Here is an 18,532-nt window from a genome sequence, read left to right on the forward strand (position 1 = left end):
GTAGTTATTATAATCTGTCCCTGCTCCAGGCTTTACTGTCTTTTTCCTCAATGTGATTTTTGAGGTTTTAGAGGAATGTTGAAAGATTTAAAAAGAGCGTTCTTTGCTGCCACCTTGTGGTCAATTTGCAGAAGTGCTTGTTTTGGTCCAGCTATTCTTGGTGCTTTATCAGGTACCAGTCTTCCGGACAGAGACGCACTGGTTTCCAGCCCTGTCTTCTGCGCCCTGGGACAGCAGCACCACCTGTAACCTGACCCGTCTCATGATCGCTGATGTTGAGCAAGCAGGAAGTGGCTCTCTTTCAGAGACAGACAGGCACCCAGGGAGAGACAGAGAGACAGAGACAGACAGGCACAAAGGGAGAGACAGAGAGAGACAGAGACAGACAGGGCTCTCAGGGGGAGAGACAGAGACACAGGGAGAGACAGACAGGGCTCTCAGGGAGAGAGACAGAGACACAGGGAGAGACAGACAGCGCTCTCAGAGAGAGAGACAGAGAGAGACAGAGACAGACAGGGCTCTCAGGGAGAGAGACAGAGACAGACAGGGCTCTCAGGGAGAGAGACAGAGACACAGGGAGAGACAGACAGCGCTCTCAGGGAGAGAGACAGAGACACAGGGAGAGACAGACAGGGCTCTCAGGGAGAGAGACAGAGACTCAGGGAGAGACAGACAGTGCTCTCAGGGAGAGAGACAGAGACTCAGGGAGAGACAGACAGCGCTCTCAGGGAGAGAGACAGAGAGAGACAGAGACAGAGACAGACAGGGCTCTCAGGGAGAGAGACAGAGACTCAGGGAGAGACAGACAGCGCTCTCAGAGAGAGAGACAGAGAGACACAGGGAAAGACAGACAGGGCTCTCAGAGAGAGAGACAGAGACAGACAGCGCTCTCAGGGAGAGAGACAGAGACTCAGGGAGAGACAGACAGCGCTCTCAGGGAGAGAGACAGAGACAGACAGGGCTCTCAGGGAGAGAGACAGAGACAGACAGCGCTCTCAGCCCTGTGTGTGTGACGGTGTGGTGGTTCTATTAAACCAGACTGAGATCAGTGCTCTGTGTGTCTTTATTTCTGCCGCCACACGCCTGCCAGCGCCCACAGAGCTGCGAGAGCCCGTCTCCAGACGCCGGCCCGCGGCAGGAAGAGGTCGTCCTCCGTCTTGCAGGACACGCGCACACTCAGGTCCTCGATGCGCTGTTTCACTTCCTGGGTCAGGCTGTGCTGAGAGCCCAGCTGGGAGGCATAGTCTGCAGAGAGAGGACACCTGTCTGACTGACCGCTGGCTCCTGCGCCTCACTGCCTGTCTGTCCACCTGTCCGACTGACCGCTGGCTCCTGCGCCTCACTGCCTGTCTGTCCACCTGTCCGACTGACCGCTGGCTCCTGCGCCTCACTGCCTGTCTGTCCACCTGTCCGACTGACCGCTGGCTCCTGCGCCTCACTGCCTGTCTGTCCACCTGTCCGACTGACCGCTGGCTCCTGCGCCTCACTGCCTGTCTGTCCACCTGTCCGACTGACCGCTGGCTCCTGCGCCTCACTGGCTGTCTGTCCACCTGTCCGACTGACCGCTGGCTCCTGCGCCTCACTGCCTGTCTGTCCACCTGTCCGACTGACCGCTGGCTCCTGCGCCTCACTGGCTGTCTGTCCACCTGTCCGACTGACCGCTGGCTCCTGCGCCTCACTGCCTGTCTGTCCACCTGTCCGACTGACCGCTGGCTCCTGCGCCTCACTGCCTGTCTGTCCACCTGTCCGACTGACCGCTGGCTCCTGCGCCTCACTGGCTGTCTGTCCACCTGTCCGACTGACCGCTGGCTCCTGCGCCTCACTGGCTGTCTGTCCACCTGTCCGACTGACCGCTGGCTCCTGCGCCTCACTGCCTGTCTGTCCACCTGTCCGACTGACCGCTGGCTCCTGCGCCTCACTGCCTGTCTGTCCACCTGTCCGACTGACCGCTGGCTCCTGCGCCTCACTGCCTGTCTGTCCACCTGTCCGACTGACCGCTGGCTCCTGCGCCACACTGCCTGTCTGTCCACCTGTCTGACTGACCGCTGGCTCCTGCGCCTCACTGCCTGTCTGTCCACCTGTCTGACTGTCCTTCTGTTCCACTGTCTGCTTGCCTCTGCCTGTGTGAAACACAGAGCCCACCTTCCTGTCTCTCTCTCAGGCCCTGTCTCACCCCACAGTGTCCAGTACCTCTGGTTGTCTGTCTCTCAGGCCCTGTCTCACCCCACAGTGTCCAGTACCTGTGGCTGTCTGTCTCTCAGGCCCTGTCTCACCCCACAGTGTCCAGTACCTGTGGCTGTCTGTCTCTCAGGCCCTGTCTCACCCCACAGTGTCCAGTACCTGTGGCTGTCTGTCTCTCAGGCCCTGTCTCACCCCACAGTGTCCAGTACCTGTGGCTGTCTGTCTCTCAGGCCCTGTCTCACCCCACAGTGTCCAGTACCTGTGGCTGTGTTCTGCAGGATCTGCAGGACCTCCCTCTCTATCGCACACACCAGGGGTAGTGGAATCTGGAGAGAGAGAGAGGAGCCAGAAATCACTGCACTGCTGTGGACACACACATGCTCACACGCACACGCGCACACACGCATGCATGGGCTGACTTCACACAGGCGACAGGGTCAGACGCAGAGAGACAGACAGGGCTTACAGAGGTCCTGTAGTCCAGCTCGTGCCTCATGATGATCTCCTTGTATGCTGGATCCTGAAAAGACAGACAGTAATAGTCAGACACAGAGCTCACTGATGAGCCGCTTGAGGCTGAGGGACAGGGGGTGGACTGTACAGTGCGACCCAGACTGGACCGGTGATCTACGGACTGTAGGGGTACAGTGCGACAAAGACTGGACTGTAGGGGTACAGTGTGACCCAGACTGGAACGGCGATCTCTGGACTGTAGGGGTACAGGGTGACCCAGACTGGACTGTAGGGGTACAGTGTGACCCAGACTGGACAGTGATCTCTGGACTGTAGGGGTACAGGGTGACCCAGACTGGACTGTAGGGGTACAGTGTGACCCAGACTGGACAGTGATCTCTGGACTGTAGGGGTGCAGGGTGACCCAGACTGGACTGTAGGGGTACAGTGTGACCCAGACTGGACTGTAGGGGTACAGTGTGACCCAGACTGGACAGTGATCTCTGGACTGGAGGGGTACAGGGTGACCCAGACTGGACAGTGATCTCTGGACTGGAGGGGTACAGTGTGACCCAGACTGGACTGTAGGGGTACATTATGACCCAGACTGGACAGTGATCTCTGGACTGTAGGGGTACAGTGTGACCCAGACTGGACTGTAGGGGTACAGTGTGACCCAGACTGGACAGTGATCTCTGGACTGTAGGGGTACAGTGTGACCCAGACTGGACAGTGATCTCTAGACTGGAGGGGTACAGTGTGACCCAGACTGGACTGTAGGGGTACAGTGTGACCCAGACTGGACAGTGATCTCTGGACTGGAGGGGTACAGTGTGACCCAGACTGGACTGGAGGGGTACAGTATAACCTGGCACACACGTGTCACTATGTCCTATTTTGTGTTGACGTCTTCCTGATGGCGCCTACCTGTGTGTACTGGCTGATGTGGTAGCCCCGGCGATGAGCCATTCGCCACTTGCTGATGCACTTGCTGGTGCCCCACACTGAGCCGGCGCGACTCAGGAGCAGGTCTGCCAGCGGGGGACAGGAGAGAGAGAGGAGCTCAGAGACGGTCCGCAGTCACCTGCACGAGCGCTTCCTGTGCGCCACTCACCCAGGACAGTGGAGGGGGGGGGCAGAGCCTGGAGGGAGAGAGAGGGGGAGACAGACGGTCACCCCTGACTCGGCCACGCACAGGGTGACCGAGAGACAGGAGTCAGGCTCGCTGTGTCACAACACTGACGGGGGTAGAATTAGAACTCCAGTGCACCAGTGTGTCACCAGTGTGTCACCAGTGTGTCACCAGTGTCTCACCAGCACACAGGCGCACCAGTGTGTCACCAGTGTCTCACCAGCACACAGGCGCACCAGTGTCTCACCAGTGCTTGACCAGTGCCTGACCGGTGCCTCACCAGTGTCTCACCAGTGCCTGACCGGTGCCTCACCAGTGTCTCGCCAGCACACAGGCGCACCAGTGTCTCACCAGTGCTTGACCGGTGCCTCACCAGTGTCTCACCAGCACACAGGCGCACCAGTGTCTCACCAGCACACAGGCACACCAGTGCCTCACCAGAGTGTCACCATTGCTTGACCAGTGCCTGACCGGTGCCTCACCAGTGTCTCACCAGTGCTTGACCGGTGCCTCACCAGTGTCTCACCAGCACACAGGCGCACCAGTGTCTCACCAGTGTCTCACCAGCACACAGGCACACCAGTGCCTCACCAGAGTGTCACCATTGCTTGACCAGTGCCTGACCGGTGCCTCACCAGTGTCTCACCAGCACACAGGCGCAGGTGTGCTGTTCCTGCTCTGCGGGGAGAGAGACAGTCAGACAGACAGTCGCTGAGTGTTAGTGACTCAGTACCTCCTCCTGGACTCTCTGCAGAGGGGCTCCCAGGCTGGTGTGGCCCTCAAAGACGCCCTCTTCCTCCTCGTCTGCCTCCTCTTCCTCCTCCTCCACGCCACTGCACTGTCCAGACTGCACCAGCTCAGAGTCACGCTGCTCGTGCTGAGAACTGGAGAACAGAGACGCAGGTACCACACAGGCAGAGATGACAACACTACACACGGCACACCAGAGCAACACTACCTCACCCAGCACTACACACACTGAGCACAGTGACCACAGAGAGGACAGGCTCAGGGACCACAGCCTGGCCACAGCAGACACTGGACACAGGCAGACCTGGCTGTCCAGAGAGGACAGGCTCAGGGACCACAGCCTGGCCACAGACACTGGACACAGGCAGACCTGGCTGTCCAGAGAGGACAGGCTCAGGGACCACAGCCTGGACACAGACACTGGACACAGGCAGACCTGGCTGCCCAGAGAGGACAGGCTCAGTGACCACAGCCTGGACACACACACTGGACACAGGCAGACCTGGCTGCCCAGAGAGGACAGGCTCAGTGACCCCAGCCTGGACACACACACTGGACACAGGCAGACCTGGCTGCCCAGAGAGGACAGGCTCAGTGACCACAGCCTGGACACACACACTGGACACAGGCAGACCTGGCTGCCCAGAGAGGACAGGCTCAGTGACCACAGCCTGGACACACACACTGGACACAGGCAGACCTGGCTGCCCAGAGAGGACAGGCTCAGTGACCACAGCCTGGACACAGACACTGGATATAATAAGGAGAGGAGAAAGAAGGACAGGAGAGGAGAGAGGAGGAGGGGAGAAAGGAGAGAGTGTCTTACTCAGCAGGGTCTGTCTCTCCGGGGGTGTCTCCGTCTCCGTTTCTGGTCGCCATCCCGAGTTTCTCCGACGTGCGGGACAGGAGCGAAATGAAAACAGTTCTCGCGGGTTCTCGCGGGTGGGTTTGAAAGACGCGCCGGCGTTCGAGAGCCGCGTGCTGTCAGGCATCCGACCCACGGCGCGTGGATTGCACGGAACTCGCGGCGACATCACGATGATGTATTCGCTCGCGGGTGAATTACGGCAGCAGGTCAGCAGCGGAGGAGACCTGCGCCCCGGGCGCCCTCTGCTGGTGACGACCGGGAACCGCAGCGTGGCGAATTAATAACACGGGACACGCGTGAAATCACACAGACCGCAGGAGTCGTGGTGCGGAGGCACAGTGGGGTGTTTATTAAGACTTGGTGCGTGTTAGACAGGTCAGGATCAGCTCCAGACTCTCCGTGGCTGAGGCATGCCAGAGACAGACAGACAGAGACAGAGAGACAGACAGGCAGGCAGGCAGAGAGACAGAAGACAGACAGAGAGACAGAGAGACAGACAGGCAGGCAGGCAGAGAGACAGAAGACAGACAGACAGAGAGACAGAGAGACAGACAGGCAGGAAGGCAGAGACACAGAAGACAGACAGGCAGACAGAGAGACAGAGAGACAGTCAGGCAGGCAGACAGAGAGACAGACAGCCAGGCAGGCAGGCAGGCAGAGAGACAGGCAGACAGGCAGGAAGGCAGAGATCTGGAGTTACAGTTCGAAGGCACTGGGGTCTGTACAAGCAGACTGCATCCCAGCTCTGCCTGTGTAAGGCGCTATATGGCGGGTTGTACAGTGTGAGAGGGCAGGCGTGTCCCCTCCTCTCTCCTCCCACTGCAGGGACAGTTTCTCTGGACCGGCTGAGGCGTGCAGGGACACACGCATGCCGCCCCTCGGAAACCGCTGTCAATGTGAGGTCCATCCTGCGCCAGTAGGGTTCAAGTACGACCCGGTCCAGACCGGACCAGTACCCCTCTGGACTGTAGGGGTACAGGGTGACCCAGGCTGGACCGGTGATCTCTGGACGATCTCTGTGGTTCTGTAGTTGGTGTGATCAAGCTGCAGTCCTTATCATGCTGAAAGGTGTCGGCCCGGTGTGGGTCTGGTGCCAGTCCGGTGTCAGTCCGGTGTGGGTCCAGTGTGGGTCCAGTGTCAGTCCGGTGTCAGTCCGGTGTCAGTCCCGTGTGGGTCCGGTGTCAGTTTGGTGCCGGTCTGGTGTCAGTCCGGTCTCAGTCCAGTGTCGGTCCGGTGTCAGTCCGGTGTCAGTCCGGTCTCAGTCCGGTCTCAGTCCGGTGTGGGTCCGGTGTGGGTCCGGTGTCAGTTTGGTGCCGGTCTGGTGTCAGTCCGGTCTCAGTCCAGTGTCGGTCCGGTGTCAGTCCGGTGTCAGTCCGGTCTCAGTCTGGTCTCAGTCCGGTGTGGGTCCGGTGTCAGTCCGGTCTCAGTCCGGTCTCAGTCCGGTGTGGGTCCGGTGTGGGTCCGGTGTCAGTCCGGTGTCAGTCCGGTCTCAGTCCGGTGTGGGGCCGGTGTGGGTCCGGTGTGGGTCCGGTGTCAGTCCGGTGTGGGTCCGGTGTGGGGCCGGTGTGGGTCCGGTGTCAGTCCGGTCTCAGTCTGGTGTGGGTCCGGTGTGGGTCCAGTGTCAGTCCGGTCTCAGTCCGGTGTCGGTCCGGTCTCAGTCCGGTCTCAGTCCGGTGTGGGTCCGGTGTCAGTCTGGTGTCAGTCCGGTCTCAGTCCGGTCTCAGTCCGGTGTGGGTCCGGTGTGGGTCCAGTGTCAGTCCGGTCTCAGTCCGGTGTCGGTCCGGTCTCAGTCCGGTCTCAGTCCGGTGTGGGTCCGGTGTCAGTCCGGTGTCGGTCCGGTCTCAGTCCGGTGTCAGTCCGGTCTCAGTCCGGTGTGGGTCCGGTGTGGGTCCGGTGTCAGTCCGGTCTCAGTCCGGTGTGGGTCCGGTGTCAGTCTGGTGTGGGTCCGGTCTCAGTCCGGTGTCAGTCCGGTGTGGGTCCGGTGTCGGTCCGGTCTCAGTCCGGTGTCAGTCCGGTGTCAGTCCGGTGTGGGTCCGGTGTGGGTCCAGTGTCAGTCCGGTCTCAGGCCGGTCTCAGTCCGGTCTCAGTCCGGTCTCAGGCCGGTGCCAGTCCGGTGCAGAGCAGGAGAGCTCGTCATGCAGGAGTGTGGGGCGCCAGGGGACCGGGCCTGAGGGGGTCAGTTCTTCTCGGGGGGCGGCGGGGGAGGGGGCTGAGGGGGCGGGTTTATGTCCCCGTTGGGCTGCTTGCCGTTGTGGGCGGGGCGCTGGGGTTTGGGGGCGCTGGCGTTTGCGGGGGGCCGCCGGGGTCTCCGCCTCTTGGCGCGGCGGCCGGGGGGGGCCCCGGGGGGGTCGGTGTCCAGGCGCACGCTCAGGGCGTCCGACGACTCGTCGATGTACGCCAGGTTCTCCCCGAAATAGTCCAGGGGCTGCGAGCTGAGGGGGTCCGGCGGGGTGCGGGGGCGCCCCGAGCCGTCCTCGCCCGCCACCCGCTCCGTCTCGGTGACCTCTGACCCCGCGGAGGAGGAGGAGAAGGAGGAGCCCTCGTCCGAGGAGCCCGAGGAGCCCGAGGAGCCGGAGGAGCCCGGCGCCCCGCCCCCCGCGCCCCCCGCGCCCGGCGCCCCGCCCCCCGCCTCGCTGCGCGACCTCTGGCCCCGGTGCTTCCTGCGGCGGCGCCGGTGCAGCCGGTCGTTCAGGTCCAGCCCCGCCGGGATCCGGAAGTCGATGTTCTGGATGTTCTGAGTCCAGTCGGTGGCGTGAGCCCTGAGCTCCTCCATCTGGGGGGGGGCAGTCTAAAGTGTTTACTCCCCCTCTCTCTCCCCCCTCTCTCCCCCAGTCTGTCCCCCCTCTCTCTCCCTCCAGTCTGTCCCCCCTCTCTCTCTCCCCCCCAGTCTGTCCCCCCTCTCTCTCCCTCCCAGTCTGTCCCCCCTCTCTCCCTCCCAGTCTGTCCCCCTCTCTCTCAGTCTCTCCCCCAGTCTGTCCCCCCTCTCTCTCCCTCCCAGTCTGTCCCCCTCTCTCTCTCCCCCCCAGTCTGTCCCCCCTCTCTCTCCCTCCCAGTCTGTCCCCCCTCTCTCCCTCCCAGTCTGTCCCCCTCTCTCTCTCTCTCCCTCCCAGTCTGTCCCCCTCTCTCTCTCTCTCCCTCCCAGTCTGTCCCCCTCTCAGCCCCTCACCTCAGCGCGGGTCTTCTTGGACAGAACCCTCAGCCAGTTGCCGATCATGGTGAGGATGGAGGCGAAGTAGGCCAGACCCAGCAGGATCCAGAACCACACCAGGGGCTTGTAGAGGTGGTCACTGTCCTCCTGGTCCCCTGGGGAGGAGAGAGGAGGACCGGCTGAACACCAGTACAGGGAGCGGAGGGGAGAGGGGAGAGGAGAGAGGAGAGAGAGAGAGAGAGAGGAGAGAGGAGAGAGGGAGAGGAGAGAGGGGAGAGGAGAGAGGAGAGAGGGGAGAGGGGAGAGAGGGGAGAGGAGAGAGGGGAGAGGAGAGAGGAGAGAGGAGAGAGGAGAGAGGGGAGAGGGGAGAGGAGAGAGGAGAGAGGGAGAGGGGAGAGGGAGAGGAGAGAGGAGAGAGGGAGAGGGAGAGGGGAGAGGAGAGAGGAGAGAGGAGAGAGGAAGAGGGAGGAGAGAGGGGAGAGGGGAGAGGGGAGAGAGGGAGAGGGGAGAGGGGAGAGGGAGGGGAGAGGAGAGAGGAGAGGGAGAGGGGAGAGGGGAGAGGGGAGAGGGGAGAGGGGAGAGGGAGAGGGGAGAGGGGAGAGGGGAGAGGGGAGAGGGAGAGGAGAGAGGGAGAGAGGGAGAGGGGAGAGGGGAGAGGGGAGAGGGGAGAGGGGAGAGGGGAGAGGGGAGAGAGGGGAGAGGGAGAGGGGAGAGGAGAGAGGGAGAGGGGGAGAGGGAGAGGAGAGAGGAGAGAGGAGAGAGGGAGAGGGAGAGGGGAGAGGGGAGAGGGGAGAGGAGAGAGGAGAGAGGAGAGAGGAGAGAGGAGAGAGGGGAGAGGAGAGAGGAGAGAGGGGAGAGGAGAGAGGGGAGAGGAGAGAGGGGAGAGGAGCAGTGGTTGTCATGGTGAAACAGCGCGCTGACACATGTCCAAGCGGAGCACCTGCCACATAGTCCCCGAAGCCCACGGTGGTCAGGGTGATGACCACGAAGTACGTCGCCTCCAGGAGGGTCCAGTTCTCCACCTTCTGGAACACCAGGGTCGGCACGGCAACAAACAGCAGGCAGCCAATCAGGATGAAGAGAACCGCCGAGATCACGCGGACGATGGTAGGACTGACTTTCCACTTCTGATGGAGAGGAGAGAGGAGGTGAGAGGAGGGAGATATGGAAGGGGGCAGGGGGGATGAGGAAGAAGAGAAACCAGTATCATACCAGGAATATGGCCTCGATCTTCGCAATCCCTCGTCTCAGGCCTGTTCCCAGGTGGTCTCCCACTCCAGCCAGCAGGATTCCAAACATTGGGATACCAATCAAAGCATAGAAGATGCAGAAGATCTGGCCACCTTCCGTCTTGGGGGAGATATTCCAAAGCCTGGAAAAATGGGAGTAGTTTATGAGCAGTCAGGGAAGAGAGATTCCCCCAGCGATGGTTTTGACAGAAATTCATTATTTGCTTTGGCAACACTGATTGTACCCATCGGTCACACTAATAAAGCACCTGGAATTGAATTGAATTGAATTGTGTGCTGAGATTCGCCACCAGAGGTCGTGAGAGTGCTGGGTATCAGTGGTGAATTATGAGACGGTGAAACTCACCGATTACAGCTCATCGGTGAGGGTAGTGATGACAGTGTTTGACTGCGGTGTGGGACTCACCAACAACGGTGATGACTCACCAACGATGCTGATGACTCACCGATGGGTGTTTGACGGTGGTGATGACGGTGTTTGTGGTATTGATGGTGTTTGACTGTGGTGATGATGGTGTTTGACGGTGGTGATGACTCACCTATGGTGGTGATGATAGTGTTTGTGGTATTGATGGTGTTTGACTGTGGTGATGATGGTGTTTGACTGTGGCGATGATGGTGTTTGACGGTGGTGATGATGGTGTTTAACGGTGGTGATGATGGTGTTTGACTGTGGTGATGATGGTGTTTGACGGTGGTGATGACTCACCGACGGTGGTGATGATGGTGTTTGACGGTGGTGATGACTCACCGATGGTGGTGATGATGGTGTTTGTGGTATTGATGGTGTTTGACGGTGGTGATGATGGTGTTTGACGGTGGTGATGACTCACCGACGGTGGTGATGATGGTGTTTGACAGTGGTGATGATGGTGTTTGACGGTGGTGATGACTCACCGATGGTGGTGATGATGGTGTTTGTGGTATTGATGGTGTTTGACGGTGGTGATGACTCACCGATGGTGGTGATGATGGTGTTTGCCGGTGGTGATGACTCACCGACGGTGGTGATGATGGTGTTTGACAGTGGTGATGATGGTGTTTGACGGTGGTGATGACTCACCGATGGTGGTGATGATAGTGTTTGTGTATTGATGGTGTTTGACTGTGGTGATGATGGTGTTTGACTGTGGTGATGATGGTGTTTGACGGTGGTGATGATGGTGTTTGACTGTGGTGATGATGGTGTTTGACTGTGGTGATGATGGTGTTTGACGGTGGTGATGACTCACCGATGGTGGTGATGATGGTGTTTGTGGTATTGATGGTGTTTGACGGTGGTGATGACTCACCGATGGTGGTGATGATGGTGTTTGCCGGTGGTGATGATGGTGTTTGACAGTGGTGATGACTCACCCGATGGTGGTGATGATGGTGTTTGCCGGTGGTGATGATGGTGGTGTTTGACGGTGGTGATGACTCACCGATGGTGGTGATGATGGTGTTTGTGGTATTGATGGTGTTTGACGGTGGTGATGATGGTGTTTGATGGTGGTGATGACTCACCGATGGTGGTGATGATGGTGTTTGACGGTGGTGATGATGGTGTTTGACTGTGTGATGATGGTGTTTGCCGGTGGTGATGATGGTGTTTGACGGTGGTGATGATGGTGTTTGCCGGTGGTGATGACTCACCGATGGTGGTGATGATAGTCCCGGAGAAGAAGAAGGCGCTGGCCAGGTCCCAGCGGCTTGTGAAGGCAGTGGTGTTGAGCGGGTCGACTCCTGAGCCCACAGCATCTGCCACCTCCTGCACAGACAGACAGAGAAACACGCAGGTGGACAGACATTAGAGGAATTGCGTACAGTCCCAGTCTCTCCGGTACGAGTCTCCCCGTACAGTCCCAGTGCGTCCAGTACCTTGATCAGCAGGTCCAGCTGCTCGGCGCTCACACAGCTGTGGTTGCCCAGGAAACCCCGCTTGCTGTCGGCGATGTTGCCGTGCTGCTGCGTCTCCCAGGGAGACTCCAGGGTGCGGAAGACCACGGCGCCCAGCACCAGGTACAGCAGCACGGCCGTGAAGATCGCCAGGAGAGTGGACCACCGCATGCCTCCGGCCCGCCGGCGCCCCCTGGCGCTGCCCCCTGCGCTGACCCGCCTTAGAATGGACTCCCGCGAGCCGTAACTGGGCAGCAAGCGCCCGGGGGCACAATCGTCATGGTAGCTGTGTCCGTCCGGAGGAGGAGGCGGGGGCACTGAGACAGAGGAGAGGGGGTTCAGCGCGGGAGAGGGGATACGGCGTCCGCGCGGGAACGCCGACGGTCTCCCGCGATGAGGCTCGGCTGTCTGAGCCAGCGGCCCCTCCTCCCGCCTGTGGACAGCAGCACTCCTGAGATTTACTGCTCTCCACCAGATTAACAATAACACTGACACGGGGCCCGGAGAGAGCCGGGCAGACAGGGAGAGAGACAGGGAGACAGAGCCTGGAGAGAGCCGGGCAGACAGGGAGAGAGACAGGGAGACAGAGCCTGGAGAGAGCCTGGCAGACAGGGAGAGAGACAGGGAGACAGAGCCTGGAGAGAGCCGGGCAGACAGGGAGACAGGGAGAGAGACAGGGAGACAGAGCCTGGAGAGAGACAGGGAGACAGGGCCTGGAGAGAGACAGGGAGACAGGGAGAGAGACAGGGAGACAGGGCCTGGAGAGAGACAGGGAGACAGAGCCTGGAGAGATCCGGGGAGACAGGGAGAGAGACAGGGAGAGAGAGCCTGGAGAGAGACTGGCAGACAGGGGGAGAGACAGTGAGACAGGGAGACAGAGAGAGACAGGGAGACAGGGCCTGGAGAGAGCCTGGCAGACAAGGAGAGAGAGAAATAGGGAGAGAGACAGGGAGACAGGGAGAGAGATACTGGGAGACAGGGAGACAGACAGGGAGAGATTCTGGGAGAGGGATACTGGGAGACAGGGAAACAGACAGGAAGAGATTCTGGGAAATGTTATGCTCTTCAGACTTCAGTGCACAAACAGTCTCGCTGGCAGACTTCGCCAGCACACAGGGAAACACTCACGTATTCAGACAGTCCCCTCTGTACCACACCGGTCACCTCACACAGGGACACACTGGTGTATTCAGACAGTCCCTCTGTACCACACCAGTCACCTCACACAGGGACACACTGGTGTATTCAGACAGTCCCCTCTGTACCACACCAGTCACCTCACACAGGGACACACTGGTGTATTCAGACAGTCCCTCTGTACCACACCAGTCACCTCACACAGGGACACACTGGTGTATTCAGACAGTCCCCTCTGTACCACACCGGTCACCTCACACAGGGACACACTGGTGTATTCAGACAGTCCCCTCTGTACCACACCGGTCACCTCACACAGGGACACACTGGTGTATTCAGACAGTCCCTCTGTACCACACCAGTCACCTCACACAGGGACACACTGGTGTATTCAGACAGTCCCCTCTGTACCACACCGGTTACCTCACACAGGGACACACTGGTGTATTCAGACAGTCCCTCTGTACCACACCAGTCACCTCACACAGGTGCAGCCATGACACCACGGTCAACAGCACCGGGCGCGAGCTGCTGCAGCTCTGTCAAGGGCTGGGCCTGTACATCGTCAACGGCAGGACTAGAGGGGACTCTCTAGGCAGGTTCACCTACAGCTCAGCTCTGGGCAGCAGTGTAGTGGACTACGCCATCACCGACCTGGACCCCTCCTGTATCAGTGCCTTCACTGTCAGGCCACAAACTCCCTCTCCGACCACAGCCAGATCACACTCTACATGAAGAGAGCACACCAGCACAGAGACACACTGACACAGCCCAGCCTCTACAGCAGATGGAGTCAACATGCTGAGACACAGCAGCCCAAAGTTGCAACAAGCCCTGCTCAAACTCCTCAATCTCATCATGACAGCTGGATGTTTCCCCGAGGCCTGGAACCAAGGATTGATCACGCCCATCTATAAGAGTGGAGATAGACTTGATCCCAACAACGACCGGGGCATCTGTGTGAACAGTAACCTGGGGAAGGTATTCTGCAGTATCCTGAACACGCGAATACTGGCCTTCCTTACTGAACACCGTGTCCTGAGCAAGAGTCAGATTGGCTTCTTACCAGATCAACGCACATCCATTCATATTTATATCCTGTACAAAAACATGTTCACCAAAAGTAACTTTTTTCCTGCTTTATTGATTTCCAGAAAGCATCTGACTCAATTTGGCTTGAAGGACTGTTTTACAGATGTCTCCAAAGTGGTGTAGGGGGTAAAGTGTATGATGTAATTAAGTCAATGTACTCAGGGAGCAAATGTGCAGTGAAAATTGAAAATAAAAGAAAATAATTCTTCACTTAGAGTCATGGGGTGAGACAGGGCAGCAGCCTGAGCCCAGCACTGTATCTATATCTATGAGTTAATACTGTATATCTATATTATATGAGTTAGCAGGAATGTTAAAACAGTCTACAGCTCCTGGTCTCACACTACATGACACAGAGATCAAGTTCCTGCTCTACGCATATGACCTGGTCCTGCTGTTGCCCACAGGACAGGGGCTGCAGCAGAGCCTGGGCACTGCCAGCCCATCTGGACCCAGAACAGCAGAGCCTGGCACTGCTGGAGCAGTACTGTCAGTCCTGGGCACTGCCAGTCCATCTGGACCCAGAACAGCAGAGCCTGGCACTGCTGGAGCAGTACTGTCAGACCTGGGCACTAACAGTCAATCTGGACAAGACCAGAGTCATGGTTTTCCAGAAGAAAGCCAGACCTCAGGGAAACAAGTATCACTTCACACTGAACAACACACTGAAGCACACATCCAGCTACACACACCAATGACTGTCAATCAGTTCATCTGGGAGTCTTGACCTGGCAGTGAAGGCACTGAGGGAGAAAGTACACAGAGCTTTCTACAGTATTAGAAGACTCTATAACATTAAACCCCCATAAAAATCTGGCTCCAAATATTTGAAAGTGTAATCCAACCCATTGCCCTATACGGCAGTGAAGTTTGGGGTCCACTCACAGACCAGGATTACACTCAATGGGACAAACACCCCACAGAAACTCTGCACATGGAGATCTGTAGAATCATCCTCCGTGTGCAGAGAAAAACTCCTAACAACGGGTGCAGGGCCGAATTAGGCCAGTACCCACTATTGATAAACATACAGAAAAGAGTATTAAGGTATTGGCTACACCTAAAAAACAGCAACCAAAATTCCTACCACCACAAAGCCAAGAGCTGAGCCCAAAACAGAGCCCCCTGAGCCAGCTGGTCCGGAGGCTTACTGACCTGAGCCACACCGACACTAACCAGCCTCAGGACAGCACTGCTAGAGCACCACAACCCAGACTCAACCACATCACAGCACAGATCAAACAGCAATATCTCACACACTGGGACACACACACACAAACACAACATAAACTGGAATGCAACAGAACCCTAAACAGACAATACACACTAGCCGATAATTTGACCAAGATAAATAACAGCAAAAAGATACAGGTCTGCCTGTGACCAGTGTCTGTGTCCAGGCTGTGGTCACTGAGCCTGACAAAGTACAGGCTCAGTGACCACAGCCTGGCCATAGAAACTGGGTGACACAGGCAGACCTGGCTGTCCAGAGAGGACAGGCTCAGTGACCACAGCCTGGACACAGACACTGGACACAGGCAGACCTGGCTGTCTAGAGAGGACAGGCTCAGTGACCACAGCCTGGCCATAGAAACTGGACACAGGTAGACCTGGCTGTCCAGAGAGGACAGGCTCAGTGACCACAGACCGGACACAGACACTGGACACAGGCAGACCTGGCTGCCCAGAGAGGACAGGCTCAGTGACCACAGCCTGGACACAGACACTGGTCACAGGCAGACCTGGCTGCCCAGAGAGCACAGGCTCAGTGACCACAGCCTGGACACAGACACTGGTCACAGGCAGACCTGGCTGTCCAGAGAGGACAGGCTCAGTGACCACAGCCTGGACACAGACACTGGTCACAGGCAGACCTGGCTGCCCAGAGAGGACAGGCTCAGTGACCACAGCCTGGACACAGACACTGGTCACAGGCAGACCTGGCTGTCCCAAAGAGGACAGGCTGTGCTCCCACTGCCAGCGGGGAGAAACAGAGACAGAGGTGCACTTTCTGATGTACCGTGAGGAATACTCCGGGACTAGACAAACATTCTTTCCTAAAATAACAAACGTACTCCCAGAATTCCCACACCTGCCAGAATCAGAACAGCTCCTAATCCTACTGGGAGAGGGAGGAGGGAACTCAGCTGAACTGGCAGCCCAGTATGTGATCTCCTGTCACAGCCTCAGGAGCAGCAACTGCCCCTCTCAGTAAATAATAGTCTCATGTGTTGTCTGTAAATATTTACCTCTTTGTTCTTACTGTATATTTCTGTAAATATCTTGTTAATTGTTATCGCCTTGGCAACACTTTAATTCACTGTCATGCCAATAAAGCACTTTGAACTGAGGATTGAGAGAGAGAGAGAGGGAGAGATACTGGGAGAGAGGGAGAGAGAGACTGGGAGAGGGAGAGAGAGACTGAGAGAGAGGGAGAGATACTGGGAGAGAGGGACAGAGAGACTGGGAGAGAGAGAGATAGTGGGAGAGAGGGACAGAGAGACTGGGAGAGAGGGAGAGAGAGACTGGGAGAGAGGAGAGATACTGGGAGAGAGGGAGATAGTGGGAGAGATACTGGGAGAGAGGGAGGGAGATACTGGGAGAGAGGGACAGAAAGACTGGGAGAGAGGGAGAGATACTGGGAGAGAGGGAGAGAGAGACTGGGAGAGAGAGAGATACTGGGAGAGATTCTGGGAGAGAGGAAGGGAGATACTGGGAGAGAGGGAGAGATACTGGAAGAGAGGGAGGGAGATAGTGGGAGAGAGGGAGAGAGATACTAGGAGAGAGAGAGAATAACTGGGAGAGAGGCAGAGTGATACTGGGAGATACTGTATCTCAGCTCCAGATACAGAAACAGCCAGCATCCTGTATAGATCTGTGTGAGTGGAAGAAATGCTGTTTCTTTTTACTCCACAAAATCACCATTACTTGAAGAGTTTTTGAAATGTCTCCAGTTCTCTCATGACTGCTGTGTTCTCAGGGCTGAGAAATGGCCTTCCTTCCAAAACCGAATTCCCCTAATTCCACACACACGTTGAGTGAAGATTGCAAATTCATCTACTGCATTTTTCTCTGGAAATTTACAGCACAATGAGATTGGACACCACTTACACACCTACTGCAGGGTGATATGGCACTGTCAGACTGTGGGACAGTAACACTGTCAGACTGTGGGACAGTAACACTGTCAGACTGGGGGACAGCAACACTGTCAGACTGTGGGACAGTAACACTGTCAGACTGGAGGACAGCAACACTGTCAGACTGGGGACAGCAACACTGTCAGACTGTGGGACAGTAACACTGTCAGACTGTGGGACAGTAACACTGTCAGACTGGGGGACAGCAACACTGTCAGACTGGGGGACAGCAACACTGTCAGACTGGGGGACAGAAACACTGTCAGACTGGGGGACAGTAACACTGTCAGACTGGGGGACAGCAACACTGTCAGACTGGGGGACAGCAACACTGTCAGACTGGGGGACAGCAACACTGTCAGACTGGGGGACAGTAACACTGTCAGACTGGGGGACAGCAGCACTGTCAGACTGTGGGACAGCAGCACTGTCAGACTGGGGGACAGTAACACTGTCAGACTGGGGGACAGCAGCACTGTCAGACTGTGGGACAGCAGCACTGTCAGACTGGGGGACAGTAACACTGTCAGACTGGGGGACAGCAACACTGTCAGACTGGGGGACAGTAACACTGTCAGACTGGGGGACAGTAACACTGTCAGACTGGGGACAGCAGCACTGTCAGACTGTGGGACAGCAGCACTGTCAGACTGGGGGACAGTAACACTGTCAGACTGGGGGACAGCAACACTGTCAGACTGGGGGACAGCAACACTGTCAGACTGGGGGACAGTAACACTGTCAGACTGGGGGACAGTAACACTGTCAGACTGGGGGACAGTAACACTGTCAGACTGGGGGACAGCAACACTGTCAGACTGTGGGACAGCAGCACTGTCAGACTGTGGGACAGCAGCACTGTCAGACTGGGGACAGCAACACTGTCAGACTGGGGGACAGAAACACTGTCAGACTGTGGGACAGTAACACTGTCAGACTGGGGGACAGCAACACTGTCAGACTGGGGGACAGAAACACTGTCAGACTGGGGGACAGTAACACTGTCAGACTGGGGGACAGCAACACTGTCCCCCAGTCTGACAGTGTTACTGTCCCCCAGTCTGACAGTGTTACTGTCCCCAGTCTGACAGTGTTACTGTCCTACAGTCTGACAGTGTTACTGTCCCCCAGTCTGACAGTGTTGCTGTCCCCCAGTCTGACAGTGTTACTGTCCCACAGTCTGACAGTGTTGCTGTCCCCCAGTCTGACAGTGTTGCTGTCCCCAGTCTGACAGTGTTGCTGTCCCCCAGTCTGACAGTGTTACTGTCCCCCAGTCTGACAGTGTTACTGTCCCCCAGTCTGACAGTGTTACTGTCCCCCAGTCTGACAGTGTTGCTGTCCCCCAGTCTGACAGTGTTACTGTCCCCCAGTCTGACAGTGTTTCTGTCCCCCAGTCTGACAGTGTTGCTGTCCCCCAGTCTGACAGTGTTTCTGTCCCCCAGTCTGACAGTGTTGCTGTCCCCCAGTCTGACAGTGTTACTGTCCCCCAGTCTGACAGTGTTG

General features: G+C 57.6%; 3 protein-coding genes across 3 annotated transcripts; 1 reads left to right on the forward strand and 2 right to left on the reverse strand.

The window, feature by feature from the left end:
- Positions 1-1,045: 1,045 nt before the first annotated feature.
- LOC138224097 (uncharacterized) lies at positions 1,046-6,806 on the reverse strand. Its single transcript, XM_069180412.1, has 7 exons — positions 5,343-6,806; positions 4,500-4,650; positions 3,749-3,776; positions 3,562-3,665; positions 2,648-2,701; positions 2,441-2,507; positions 1,046-1,245 (listed from the first exon to the last, which is right to left on the reverse strand). Exons 1-7 carry the CDS (start codon positions 5,393-5,395, stop codon positions 1,064-1,066), a joined length of 639 nt encoding a protein of 212 aa, XP_069036513.1. The 5' UTR covers positions 5,396-6,806; the 3' UTR covers positions 1,046-1,063.
- On the reverse strand, positions 5,711-11,927 carry LOC102693929 (potassium channel subfamily K member 4-like). The gene is made up of 6 exons (XM_069180413.1): positions 11,643-11,927; positions 11,414-11,532; positions 9,745-9,904; positions 9,473-9,659; positions 8,551-8,687; positions 5,711-8,157 (listed from the first exon to the last, which is right to left on the reverse strand). The coding sequence occupies exons 1-6, from the start codon at positions 11,829-11,831 to the stop codon at positions 7,561-7,563; spliced, it is 1,389 nt and encodes a 462-aa protein (XP_069036514.1). The 5' UTR covers positions 11,832-11,927; the 3' UTR covers positions 5,711-7,560.
- Positions 11,928-12,152: 225 nt separating this feature from the next.
- On the forward strand, positions 12,153-13,532 carry LOC138223964 (uncharacterized; the record flags this gene model as incomplete). Its single annotated transcript, XM_069180141.1, has 1 exon — positions 12,153-13,532. A coding segment is annotated over one exon (1,380 nt), but the record flags the coding sequence as incomplete, so codon positions are not given.
- Between the last annotated feature and the right edge of the window lie 5,000 nt (positions 13,533-18,532).

Source organism: Lepisosteus oculatus, chromosome 18, assembly GCF_040954835.1.
Source record: "Lepisosteus oculatus isolate fLepOcu1 chromosome 18, fLepOcu1.hap2, whole genome shotgun sequence".
Lineage (NCBI taxonomy): Eukaryota > Metazoa > Chordata > Actinopteri > Semionotiformes > Lepisosteidae > Lepisosteus > Lepisosteus oculatus.